At 49.5% G+C, this 13,357-nt stretch overlaps 2 protein-coding genes across 3 annotated transcripts in view; both read left to right on the top strand.

Annotated features, from left to right (window-relative positions):
• LOC109886246 (protocadherin-9) overlaps positions 1 to 5,443 on the top strand; it is a 6,710-nt gene extending 1,267 nt beyond the window's left edge. For both annotated transcript variants that reach the window (XM_031821097.1, XM_020477968.2), the window contains exon 2: positions 269 to 5,443. In XM_031821097.1, coding sequence (XP_031676957.1) covers positions 415 to 3,507 — 3,093 coding nt within the window. In that variant the 5' untranslated portion in view covers positions 269 to 414 and the 3' untranslated portion in view covers positions 3,508 to 5,443. The remainder of the gene's footprint in view (positions 1 to 268) is intronic.
• Positions 5,444 to 9,781: 4,338 nt separating this feature from the next.
• Positions 9,782 to 11,869, top strand: LOC116372027 (keratin-associated protein 10-4-like). Its single transcript, XM_031821096.1, has 2 exons — positions 9,782 to 11,412; positions 11,527 to 11,869. Exons 1-2 carry the CDS (start codon positions 10,021 to 10,023, stop codon positions 11,611 to 11,613), a joined length of 1,479 nt encoding a protein of 492 aa, XP_031676956.1. The 5' UTR covers positions 9,782 to 10,020; the 3' UTR covers positions 11,614 to 11,869.
• The last annotated feature ends 1,488 nt before the right edge of the window (positions 11,870 to 13,357 follow it).

The raw sequence follows: 13,357 nt of genomic DNA, 5'->3' as shown, positions 1-13,357 counted from the left end.
TTAATGTTAAATGTATTAATCAAGGACACTGCGGATGCCATGTGTTTGAGATTAGATTTGGTTGTTTTATTTCGTAGCACCTTTGCTGTAGTCAGAGGGTAATATGATCAAATAAAGGATATTTTAAAGTTATATTATGGTGGATTTTTTTTTCAGTTTGATTTTTACGCATCTTTTCGAAAGCACCAACCCTAAAAGTGTTGAGCACCTCCCCTGATCTGGGGCTTTACTGAAATAAATATAATGCAAACTCTTTGTCTATTCGTAGGGTTGTCCGTGTGTGGAAACTGCCCCTTCTTCAGATGCAAGATTTCACCAATCCATCACTCTGACATTCAACATTGCATTGAAAGAAGAAGAAGTGTTTAAAATCCACAAGGTCTGAAACACTGGAACCACAGGACCGTTGTTACTATGGATCTAACAGACTTTTACTTGTTGGCTGCTCTCGTTGCTTGTTTCTGGATGGACCCTTCTATAGCCCAGGAACTGATCTATCCTATTAGAGAGGAACTGCAGGAAAACGTTCTCATTGGAAACATACCAAAGGACCTGAACGTCTCCCATACAAACGCTGCTACCGGAGCTAGCGCTAACCTGGTCTACAGGCTGGTGTCTAAAGCCGGCGACAACCCTCTGCTCAGAGTGCAGAGCAGCACGGGAGAGATATTTACGACCTCCAATCGCATCGACAGGGAGAGGCTCTGTCCCGGCCCCTCGTTCGAGGAGAACGAATGCTCCTTCGAGATCGAGGTGGTGATTTTACCCAACGACTACTTCAGATTGATAAAGATTAAGATCGTAGTCAAGGACACCAACGATAACGCTCCCATGTTCCCGTCTCCCGTCATCAACATCTCCATTCCGGAGAATACGCTGATCAACAGTCGTTTCGCCATCCCCTCCGCCACCGACCCCGACACCGGCCCCAACAGTGTACACAAGTACCAGCTGGTGAACGGGCAAAGCGCCTTCGGGTTGGACATCGTAGAGACGCCCGAGGGGGAGAAGTGGCCGCAGCTCATCGTTCAGCAGAACCTGGACAGGGAACAGAAGGATACGTACGTCATGAAGATCAAGGTGGAGGACGGCGGCATGCCACAGAAATCCAGCACCGCCATCCTCCAAGTCACCGTCACAGACGTTAATGATAACAAGCCGGTGTTCAGGGAGAACCAGATCGAGGTCCACATACCGGAGAACTCGCCTATAGGGACGTCCGTAGTCCAGCTACAGGCTACGGACGCAGACGTCGGGGCGAATGCCGAAATCAAATACATGTTCGGGACACAGGTCTCCCCAGCTACCAAGAGACTATTTGCTTTAAACGGTACCACGGGTCTTATAACCGTACAGCGACCCCTCGATAGAGAGGAGACCGCCATACACAAGTTATCCGTGTTAGCGAGCGACGGCAGCTCCAGCCCAGCCAGAGCTACCGTAACTATAAACGTGACGGACGTGAACGACAATCCGCCGAACATCGATCTGAGATATATCATCAGTCCAATAAACGGCACCGTGTTCCTCTCGGAGAAAGACCCAATCAACACCAAGATAGCTTTGATCACCGTGTCGGACAAGGACACGGACGTCAACGGCAAGGTCATCTGTTTCATCGAGAAGGACGTCCCCTTTCACCTCAAAGCGGTGTACGACAACCAGTATTTACTAGAGACGTCGGCGCTGCTCGACTTTGAGGGGACCAAAGAGTACAACTTCAAAATCATAGCCTCCGACTCTGGCAAGCCGAGCTTAAACCAGACAGCGTTGGTAAGGGTGAGGCTGGAGGATGAAAATGACAACTCGCCGATCTTCAGCCATCCTGTCATCGAGCTGGCCGTCATGGAGAACAACAAACGCGATCTCTTCCTCACGACTCTCAGCGCCACCGACGAGGACAGTGGGAAAAATGCGGAGATTGTCTACCAACTGGGCCCTAACGCCTCGTTCTTTGACCTGGACCGTAAAACCGGTGTCCTCACGGCCTCCCGGGTTTTCGATCGTGAGGACCAGGATCGGTTCCTCTTCACGGTAACGGCCCGAGACAACGGGACGCCTCCACTCCAGAGCCAGGCGGCAGTCATCGTGACAGTGCTCGATGAAAACGACAACAGCCCCAAGTTCACCCACAACCACTTCCAGTTCTTTGTGTCAGAGAACCTGCCCAAGTACAGCACGGTGGGGGTGATAACCGTCACAGACTCAGACGCCGGGGAAAATGCCGCCGTCACGCTTTCGATACTCAGCGACAACGAGAACTTTATCCTAGACCCGTACTCTGGAGTAATAAAGTCCAACGTGTCCTTTGACCGGGAGCAGCAGAGCTCCTACACCTTCGACGTCCGGGCGGTGGATAGCGGGCGGCCCCCGTGTTCCTCGGCCGCCAAGGTGACAATCAATGTCATCGACGTAAACGACAACACCCCCATCGTCATCTACCCCCCTTCCAACACCTCCTTCAAACTGGTCCCCCTCTCGTCCATCCCTGGATCGGTGGTGGCCGAGGTCTTTGCTGTGGACGGTGACACAGGGATGAACGCAGAGCTCAAGTACACCATCGTTAGCGGCAACACCAAAGGTCTGTTCCGGATCGACCCTGTGACAGGAAACATCACCCTGGAGGAGAAGCCTGCTATCTCCGACATCGGCCTCCATCGGCTGGTCGTGAACATTAGCGACCTGGGCTACCCTAAGTCCCTGCACACCCTGGTGCTGGTGTTCCTCTACGTGAACGACACGGTCGGCAACGCCACGTTTATCTACGACCTCATTCGCCGCACCATGGAGACGCCCCTGGACAGGAACATCGGGGAGAGCAGTGAGACTTACCAGAGCGGAGATTATCTCACCATCATGATCGCCATCGTAGCCGGGGCGATGGTGGTGATTGTGGTGATCTTCGTGACAGTCCTGGTGCGCTGTCGTCACACCTCGCGGTTCAAGGCGGCCCAGAGGAAGAAGCAGGGCGCTGAGTGGATGTCTCCCAACCAGGAGAACAAACAGAACAAGAAGAAGAAGCGCAAGAAAAGGAAGTCGCCTAAAAGCTCCCTCCTGAACTTTGTCACCATCGAGGAGAACAAGCCGGACGACCCGGCTCACGAGCCCATCAACGGCAACATCAGCCTGCCTGCCGAGCTGGAGGAGCCGGGACACTTTGACTGGAACGCTGCTCCTACGACCACCTTCAAGCCCTCCAGTCCAGACCTGGCACGGCACTACAAGTCCGCTTCTCCGCAGTCCGCGTTCCACCTCAAAGCGGACACGCCGGTCTCCGTGAAGAAACACCACATGATTCAGGAGCTCCCTCTGGACAACACCTTCGTAGGGGGCTGTGATACTCTCTCCAAGAGATCCTCCACTAGTTCAGACCACTTCAGTGCCTCGGAGTGCAGTTCCCAGGGAGGATTCAAGACTAAGGGATCCGTACACCCATCCAGACAGGTAAAAGATAACTTTTACTGGTCTATAAGTACTGCGTATAACTGCCCGGTCCAACAGTGCTGAGCTCCCTTCTACACTATACACTATAGCTGACTTGGTCTTAACACCAATGAGAAAGGGGAGGAATCACCCCCCTACTATAAGTCCCACTGTACCTTTTAAAACCCCCCCCCAAAAAATCACATATATATGAATTCATGTATGCCATGTGGTTAACTATGGACTGAACCAAACAAACAACATGCATACTATTTATTTTCCCTTTGCGTCTCCTCCCTACAGTCTCTTTGCTGTTATGATGTTCCCCTTTTTATTTAAAACAAAAAGTTATTTAAAAAGATATTGCAATCAAACATGTACCACGTCTAAAGCCTCGTCAGATTCTACAGACACATGACCTTTTAAATGGGCCTCAGAAGGTTGAATGAGTTAAATGGTGTCCTGCCTTCCAAACGGCCCCCCTTTATTCCCTTCGTAGTGCACTCCGTTTGACCAGGGGGAATAGGGGAATAGGGTTCATATGGGAATAGGGTCCAAAGGGCTCTGGTCAAAAGTAGTGCACTATAAAAGGGAATAGGGGGGGGGGCATTTGGGATGCGGACTAGATGGTGAAATTGATGTGTTTGCAAAGATGCCTTTAAAAAACATTTGTGAAAGAAACATTTTTTTCTCGCCTGTCTACTCAGCTCACCATTTTATCATTGATTATATTACGGAAACTTCTAGTACCACAACACCAGTAGGAGAACCATCTACTACCACAACACCAGTAGGAGAACCATCTACTACCACAACACCAGTAGGAGAACCATCTAGTACCACAACACCAGTAGGAGAACCATCTAGTACCACAACACCAGTAGGAGAAACATCTACTACCACAACACCAGTAGGAGAACCATCTAGTACCACAACACCAGTAGGAGAGACATCTACTACTACAACACCAGTAGGAGAAACATCTACTACAACAACACCAGTAGGAGAACCATCTAGTACCACAACACCAGTAGGAGAGACATCTACTACAACAACACCAGTAGGAGAGACATCTAGTACCACAACACCAGTAGGAGAAACATCTACTACCACAACACCAGTAGGAGAACCATCTAGTTCCACAACACCAGTAGGAGAACCATCTAGTACCACAACACCAGTAGGAGAACCATCTACTACCACAACACCAGTAGGAGAACCATCTAGTACCACAACACCAGTAGGAGAGACATCTAGTACCACAACACCAGTAGGAGAACCATCTACTACCACAACACCAGTAGGAGAACCATCTAGTACCACAACACCAGTAGGAGAACCATCTACTACAACAACACCAGTAGGAGAACCATCTACTACAACACCAGTAGGAGAACCATCTAGTACCACAACACCAGTAGGAGAACCATCTACTACAACACCAGTAGGAGAACCATCTAGTTCCACAACACCAGTAGGAGAGACATCTAGTACCACAACACCAGTAGGAGAACCATCTACTACCACAACACACCAACAGAAGAAGTGAAACCACTCTGTATACATCTGAGTCTTCTAGAGACAACGACTGAGTTCTACTGATGCTTCCAGCTCGTGGCCCCTCCCCCCCCAATACGTTGACTCCTCCTCCTTTCTCCTCATGATGTTCTATAGGATTGTGTATTTACGTTATTAGTAGATCTGTGTGTTTATATATTGATACTACAGCAAAACACACAGTTGACACCGTTGACCTGCTTGAAGTCCAAAGTCAGAACCTTAATATAGGGCTTCTGAAATGTTTTTAAAACTCATTTGTTGATTATATCGGTGTAGGAAACAATCCATTCATCTGAGCTGAAACTGACTGTAATTCTTCCCCCTCTCTCTCTATGGTGAATCACTGTCATATCCTAGCAGAATAACTGTGTGTGTGTGTGTGTGTGTCTGTGCATGTGCGTGCATACGTGTGTGTGTGCGTGTGCGTGCGTAACGTGTGTGTGTGCGTGTGTGTGGGTGTGTGTGTGTGTCTGTGCATGTGCGTGCATACGTGTGTGTGTGCGTGTGCGTGCGTACGTGTGTGTGCGTGTGTGTGTGTGTGTGTGTGTGTGTGTGTGCGTGTGTGTGTGTGTGTGTGTGTGTGTGTGTGCGTGCGTGTGTGTGTGTGTGCCCTTTACGGAACCTGATACACATCCAATTGAAAAAGGATTATTCAATAATGAGGACTCAGATTCCAACCTAATCCATGCTGTGTTTTTGTCAAAACCTTATTAATTTGTCCTGCTAATAAAACCCTCAATACAAACATGCTGATGTCATAGAGCTGGAGGAGGAGGAGCCCACGTGGAGAGAAGGAGCGAGAGAGAGAGAGAGAGAGAGTCGCTGGATGATAGAGGGAAGGATAGACAGAGGATTGGGGTGGGTGGGGTGATAGATGAATGGGGGAGGTACATCACCTGAAGAGGGCACTGTTGCTCTGCTTGCCATTCCCTGGCACTGAGCCAACCTGCACTAGTACCCCTAATGCATTGGGAGGAGGAGAAGGAGAGAGATGGAGAGCAGTCTGTGTTTGTGGCTCTCTCCGATCCTCAGTGAAATACTTGTGAATAATGCTTTGGGAGATGGGGGAGATGGGGGAGATGGGGGAGAGAGAGAGAGAGAGAGAGAGAGAGAGAGAGAGAGAGAGAGAGAGAGAGAGAGAGAGAGAGAGAGAGAGAGAGAGAGAGCAGACTGTGTTTGTGGCTCTCTCTTCTCTTTAATGAAATACTCATGCCTAATGCTTTGGGAGAGGGAGAGAGAGAGAGATGGAGAGCAATCTGTGTTTGTGGCTCTCTCCAATCCTCAGTGAAATACTCGTGCCTAATGCTTTGGGAGAGGGAGAGAGAGAGAGAGAGAGAGAGAGAGAGAGAGAGCGAGAGAGAGCAGACTGTTTGTGGCTTTCTCCTCTCTGATCCTCAGTGAAAAACTCATGCCTAACGACATTGCTAAATGCACAGGCAGATTGATAATGACAGTCGAAGACGAATCACTGATAAGAGCTATCCGGGAAGAGAGAGAGAGCTCGTGTACAGGGGCTGGATAGAGGGATGGGGGGGTGGAGGAGGGCAAGGGGGGATGAGGGGGACGGTGTGACTCCTGTTGACGCATCACATCTCTGGGTTGACGCCTCAGAGGTTGTAAAAGAAAGATGGCGGACAAAAGAACCATTAAGGTCTGGTTTGTTGGTGTTGTCAGTGTTCTAAATCTCTGTAGTGGAGATGGAGGAGGGTGGGGGGCAGTAGGCGGGGTGGAGGAGGCCAGGGGAGGGGAGGGGTGGTGGGGAGAGGTGGACGGAGATGGGGAAGGGAGGGGGTCAAGGGATGGTGGGGGGGGGAGTAGGGGTGGGGGGGTAGAGGAGGCCATGGGAGGGGAGGGGTGTTGGGGTCATTTTTTCTGCTGAGAGCAGGTTCACTAGTAGGACACATTAAGTATGCCACTCTCTCTCTCTCACACACACACACACACACACACACACACACACACACACACACACACACACACACACACACACACACACACACACACACACACACACACACACACACACTGTGAGGTATGACAGTGGGGTAATTTCTAACCACTTCCTACAGTCGTCCCACAATTCATTATCAGATTCATTGTGATCAATATGTTTTAATAATTGATGCAGAGAAGCAGTGACAGTTGTCCGTTGTGTCCTGACTTGTGTGCTGTGCTGTGTGTATTCTGTGTGTGTTCTGTGTGTGTTCTGTGTGTGTTTGTAGCCACAATACCTAGAGTAGATAGCCTCTATCCCCAGCTAATGGATGAACACAGTGGCTCTGCAACGTGAGTGATCTCTCAGCATGTCTCAGGATGTCTCAGGATGTCTCAGGATGTCCCAGGATGTCCCAGGATGTCTCCGGATGTCTCAGGATGTCTCAGGATGTCCCAGGATGTCTCAGGATGTCTCAGGATGTCTCAGGGTGTCTCAGGATGTTTCAGGATGTCTCAGATGTCTCAGGATCTCCCAGGATGTCTCAGGATGTTGCTCAGGGTGTTGCTCAGGGCTGGGTGTTGCTCAGCCATATGGGCCCCTGTGCATTTAAAACTAGTTCACTATTATAGAGACTAAGGGTTCCATCAGACACCCTCCTCTCCTTTGTAAATGGTGCAGTGGAATCGACAATAACACACTATCTAGTTAGTGATCACAGCAGCCAATAGAAAGGCTTGTTTGGAATCAGCCCTAGAACAGCACCCTGCCTGACAACCTTAGGGGAGGGACAGAGGGGCGGAGGGGAAGGGATGGAGGGGCGGAGGGGGAGGGACAGAGGGGGGGCGGGGGGGACGGACGGAGGGGTGGCGGGGGCCCTGGTCTAAAGTAGTGCACTATATAGGGAATAGGGTTCTATAGGGCTCTGGTCTTAAGTAGTGCACTATATAGGGAATAGAGTTCTATAGGGCTCTGGTCTAAAGTAGTGCACTATATAGGGAATAGGGTTCTATAGGGCCCTAGTCTAAAGTAGTCTATAAAGTAGTGTAGGGAACATTTCATTGATTGATTCAGCTGCACATCTGGATCTCACACACAGACGTTGACTCCACAGGGTTCTCATCTGCACTGGTCGCACACCTTTTAATTCACCTTTTAATAAACTCTACAGCCGTTGGCTTGTATTCACAGAGTGATGCTTCGGATCGCATTGCCTTTTACATCATATTCGTTTGGGCTGGTGGGGGACCTGATCCCAAATCAGAACCACCTACTCTGAGACGCTGTGTGAATCCAGGCCTTTAATCCCAAATCAGAACCCCTACTCTGAGATGCTGTGTGAATCCAGGCCTTTGATCCCAAATCAGAACCCCTACTCTGAGACGCGGTGTGAATCCAGGCCTTTAATCCCAAATCAGAACCCCTACTCTGAGACGCTGTGTGAATCCAGGCCTTTGATCCCAAATCAGAACCCCTACTCTGAGACGCTGTGTGAATCGAGACGCTGTGTGAATCTAGGCCTTTGATCCCAAATCAGAACCACCTACTCTGAGACGCGGTGTGAATCCAGGCCTTTGATCCCAAATCAGAACCACCTACTCTGAGACGCGGTGTGAATCCAGGCCTTTGATCCCAAATCAGAACCACCTACTCTGAGACGCGGTGTGAATCCAGGCCTTTGATCTCATTGATAAAGGAACCCAACAGTTCTCATATCACTGTCTGTTAGTCAAGACAGCTGACTAGCAATATCTTGTGAGGTTGGTGGTCTTGTGATGCCAAGGTCATGGGTTCAAATCCCAACACGGACAACATATACATGCTAAACGTGTAGCTATGTATATATTCACTGTAAGTCAACATTAAACCCACAGAATATTAAATAGTGAACAACATTAAACCCACAGAATATGTTCTAAAGTAGTGCACTACAGAGGGTAGTAGGGTGCTATTTGGGATGCTACTGAGCCATCCTTCCTTGACTACATTAAAAAGATCCCTCCCTCCCTCCCTCCCTCCCTGTCTCCCTCCCTGTCTCCCTGTCTCCCTCCCTGTCTCCCTGTCTCCCTGCCTCCCTGTCTCCCTGCCTCCCTGCCTCCTTCCCTCCTAAGGATCGGAGTGAACCGACTGGGGCCAAGTTTGAAAAGATTAATGGGCTATGACAATGTTTCACCTGAGGGAAAAGTTTTTTGCAATATCTTCTGAGTTGTGCTGATGTGGAGAGGAGCGAGAGAGAGAGAAGAGAAGAGAGAGCTGCTGAGAGAGAAGAGAGAGCAGAGAGAGCAGAGAGAGCAGAGAGAAGAGAGAGCAGAGAGAGAAGATAAGCTAGCGCTGCAGAGAGGAGAGGAGAGGAGAGGAGAGGAGAGGAGAGGAGAGGAGAGGAGAGGAGAGGAGAGGAGAGGAGAGGAGAGGAGAGGAGAGGAGAGGAGAGGAGAGGAGAGGAGAGGAGAGGAGAGGAGAGGAGAGGAGAGGAGAGGAGAGGAGAGGAGAGGAGAGGAGAAGGCAAAGCCGAACCCTAAAGCGTACCCCTGGTAGCCTGTTATATCTTTACATTCTTCATCCACATTACTTCTGACTGCCTGACTGCCTGACTGCCTGACTGCCTGACTGCCTGACTGGGTGACTGCCTGACTGCCTGACTGCCTGACTGCCTGACTGCCTGACTGGGTGACAGCCTGACTGCCTGACTGCCTGACTGGGTGACTGCCTGACTGCCTGACTGCCTGGGTGACTGCCTGCCTGACTGCCTGACTGCCTGACTGCCTGACAGCCTGACTGCCTGACTGGGTGACTGCCTGACTGCCTGACAGCCTGACTGCCTGACTGCCTGACAGCCTGACTGGGTGACTGCCTGACTGGGTGACTGCCTGACTGCCTGACAGCCTGACTGGGTGACTGCCTGACTGGGTGACTGCCTGACTGGGTGACTGCCTGACTGCCTGACAGCCTGACAGCCTGACTGAGTTAATCTGCTGTATGTGAACGATGTCCTGAAGTGATAGCTTTCTGTAAAGAGGAGATAGTTTAACAACTTAGTTTTAAACAACCAAAACATTTCACTTGTGTCTCTGAAGCATATCCTGTTCAGTGTAAACTGCTGTGTCATGACTGCTGTATCACTGGAGCAGATGGAGACTGCTGTCTGCTGTAGCGTAGAGGCCTGTTGTACTGTATCACTGGAGCAGATGGAGACTGCTGTCTGCTGTAGTGTAGAGGCCTGTTGTACTGTATCACTGGAGCAGATGGAGACTGCTGTCTGCTGTAGCGTAGAGACCTGTTGTACTGTATCACTGGAGCAGATGGAGACTGCTGTCTGCTGTAGTGTAGAGGCCTGTTGTACTGTATCACTGGAGCAGATGGAGACTGCTGTCTGCTGTAGCGTAGAGGCCTGTTGTACTGTATCACTGGAGCAGATGGAGACTGCTGTCTGCTGTAGCGTAGAGGCCTGTTGTACTGTATCACTGGAGCAGATGGAGACTGCTGTCTGCTGTAGCGTAGAGGCCTGTTGTACTGTATCACTGGAGCAGATGGAGACTGCTGTCTGCTGTAGTGTAGAGGCCTGTTGTACTGTATCACTGGAGCAGGTGGAGACTGCTGTCTGCTGTAGCGTAGAGGCCTGTTGTACTGTATCACTGGAGCAGATGGAGACTGCTGTCTGCTGTAGTGTAGAGGCCTGTTGTACTGTATCACTGGAGCAGATGGAGACTGCTGTCTGCTGTAGCGTAGAGGCCTGTTGTACTGTATCACTGGAGCAGATGGAGACTGCTGTCTGCTGTAGCGTAGAGGCCTGTTGTACTGTATCACTGGAGCAGATGGAGACTGCTGTCTGCTGTAGCGTAGAGGCCTGTTGTACTGTATCACTGGAGCAGATGGAGACTGCTGTCTGCTGTAGCGTAGAGGCCTGTTGTACTGTATCACTGGAGCAGATGGAGACTGCTGTCTGCTGTAGTGTAGAGGCCTGTTGTACTGTATCACTGGAGCAGATGGAGACTGCTGTCTGCTGTAGTGTAGAGGCCTGTTGTACTGTATCACTGGAGCAGGTGGAGACTGCTGTCTGCTGTAGCGTAGAGACCTGTTGTACTGTATCACTGGAGCAGATGGAGACTGCTGTCTGCTGTAGTGTAGAGGCCTGTTGTACTGTATCACTGGAGCAGATGGAGACTGCTGTCTGCTGTAGCGTAGAGGCCTGTTGTACTGTATCACTGGAGCAGATGGAGACTGCTGTCTGCTGTAGCGTAGAGGCCTGTTGTACTGTATCACTGGAGCAGATGGAGACTGCTGTCTGCTGTAGCGTAGAGGCCTGTTGTACTGTATCACTGGAGCAGATGGAGACTGCTGTCTGCTGTAGCGTAGAGGCCTGTTGTACTGTATCACTGGAGCAGATGGAGACTGCTGTCTGCTGTAGCGTAGAGGCCTGTTGTACTGTATCACTGGAGCAGATGGAGACTGCTGTCTGCTGTAGTGTAGAGGCCTGTTGTACTGTATCACTGGAGCAGGTGGAGACTGCTGTCTGCTGTAGCGTAGAGGCCTGTTGTACTGTATCACTGGAGCAGATGGAGACTGCTGTCTGCTGTAGTGTAGAGGCCTGTTGTACTGTATCACTGGAGCAGATGGAGTCTATTAGGGACTTGTACATGCTGACAAATCATCTGCTTTATAGCTTCAGGACCTTTCGGGCTGGTTTCCTGGACAACTAGTCGTGGACAAAAAAAATAAATTGACGGTAGAGAATCTCTGTGTCCGGGAAGCGGCCCATCGATGTCTAGGTGGGTGAACAGGAAGTGAGGTGCATCGTGGGATTGTTTGGGATGTGAATACTGTCTAACAATCAGAGCATATTATGGCCTTAGGGTGGAACCAGGGTCTGAAACACCAACATAAATACCCTCCTCCTCGTCCTCTTAATCCCCTGGATCAACAGTCAAGCTCCTTGTCACCTTGTCTTTCATTCTTTAGTTCCATCCTTGTTAAAGTGTTAAAGATATTGGTGGCCACTGTCTCCATTACAGAATATCACAGTTACAACTGTGTTAAATTAAGCTGCTGTCCACTGTCTCCATTACAGAATATCACAGTTACAACTGTGTTAAATTAAGCTGCTGTCCACTGTCTCCATTACAGAATATCACAGTTACAACTGTGTTAAATTAAGCTGCTGTCCACTGTCTCCATCACAGAATATCATAGTTACAACTCTGTTAATGTTACCAGGAGGATATTTACAATGTTTGTGATTCATTTAATTATCTAATTCATTTTATTATCTATCTGAATCTTGGTCACAACATCTTTGTCAGCCTCTGTCTATCGCTCGCCAACATCCAGTGTTGTTCGTCCCAAATGGCATCCTAGTCCATAAATAGTGCACTTCTTTCAACCAGGGCTGGGTAAAGCTAGTGCACTTCTTTCAACCAGTGCTGATTAAAGCTAGTGCACTTCTTTCGACCAGGGCTGATTAAAGCTAGTGCACTTCTTTCGACCAGGGCTGATTAAAGCTAGTGCACTTCTTTCGACCAGGGCTGGGTAAAGCTAGTGCACTTCTTTCGACCAGGGCTGGGTAAAGCTAGTGCACTTCTTTCAACCAGGGCTGATTAATGCTAGTGCACTTCTTTCGACCAGGGCTGATTAAAGCTAGTGCACTTCTTTCGACCAGGGCTGGGTAAAGGTAGTGCACTGTGGAATACGGCACCATTTGGGACCCACACATTGCCATAGAAGTGTGGTGAGATAAAATGATCAGCTTTACAGATCAGAGAGATGTATGATAAATCCACCACATATCACCTTTCCTGTCCTGCTTTAGTGTGGAAGTCTGTCCTGTCTTAGTGTGGAAGTCTGTCCTGTCTTAGTGTGGAAGTCTGTCCTGATTTAGTGTTGAAGTCTGTCCTGATTTAGTGTGGAAGTCTGTCCTGTCTTAGTGTGGAAGTCTGTCCTGTCTTAGTGTGGAAGTCTGTCCTGATTTAGTGTGGAAGTCTGTCCTGTCTTAGTGTGGAAGTCTGTCCTGTCTTAGTGTGGAAGTCTGTCCTGATTTAGTGTGGAGGTCTGTCCTGTCTTAGTGTGGAAGTCTGTCCTGATTTAGTGTGGAAGTCTGTCCCAATTTAGTGCGGAGGCCTGTTCTGATTTAGTGTGGAAATCTGCCCCAATTTAGTGTGGAAGTCTGTCCCAATTTAGTGTGGAAGTCTGTCCTGTCTTAGTGTGGAAGTCTGTCCTGTTTTAGTGTGGAAGTCTGTCCTGATTTAGTGTGGAAGTCTGTCCTGTCTTAGTGTGGAAGTCTGTCCTGATTTAGTGTGGAAGTCTGTCCCAATTTAGTGCGGAGGCCTGTTCTGATTTAGTGTGGAAATCTGCCCCAATTTAGTGTGGAAGTCTGTCCCAATTTAATGTGGAAGTCTGTCCTGTCTTAGTGTGGAAGTCTGTCCTGTTTAGTGTGGAAGTCTGTCCTGA

Source organism: Oncorhynchus kisutch, unplaced genomic scaffold (assembly GCF_002021735.2).
Source record: "Oncorhynchus kisutch isolate 150728-3 unplaced genomic scaffold, Okis_V2 scaffold3853, whole genome shotgun sequence".
NCBI lineage: Eukaryota > Metazoa > Chordata > Actinopteri > Salmoniformes > Salmonidae > Oncorhynchus > Oncorhynchus kisutch.
The sequence above is the reverse complement of the archived record's forward strand: the minus strand, read 5'-3'. Positions and strand labels throughout refer to the sequence as shown.

Coding starts and splice junctions, on each gene's coding strand:
- LOC116372027 (XM_031821096.1), top strand. CDS start 10,021: ATGACTGCTGTATCACTGGAGCAGATGGAGACTGCTGTCTGCTGTAGC. Junction 11,413..11,526: donor GTACTGTATCACTGGAGCAG/GTGGAGACTGCT, acceptor TCACTGGAGCAG/ATGGAGTCTATTAGGGACTT.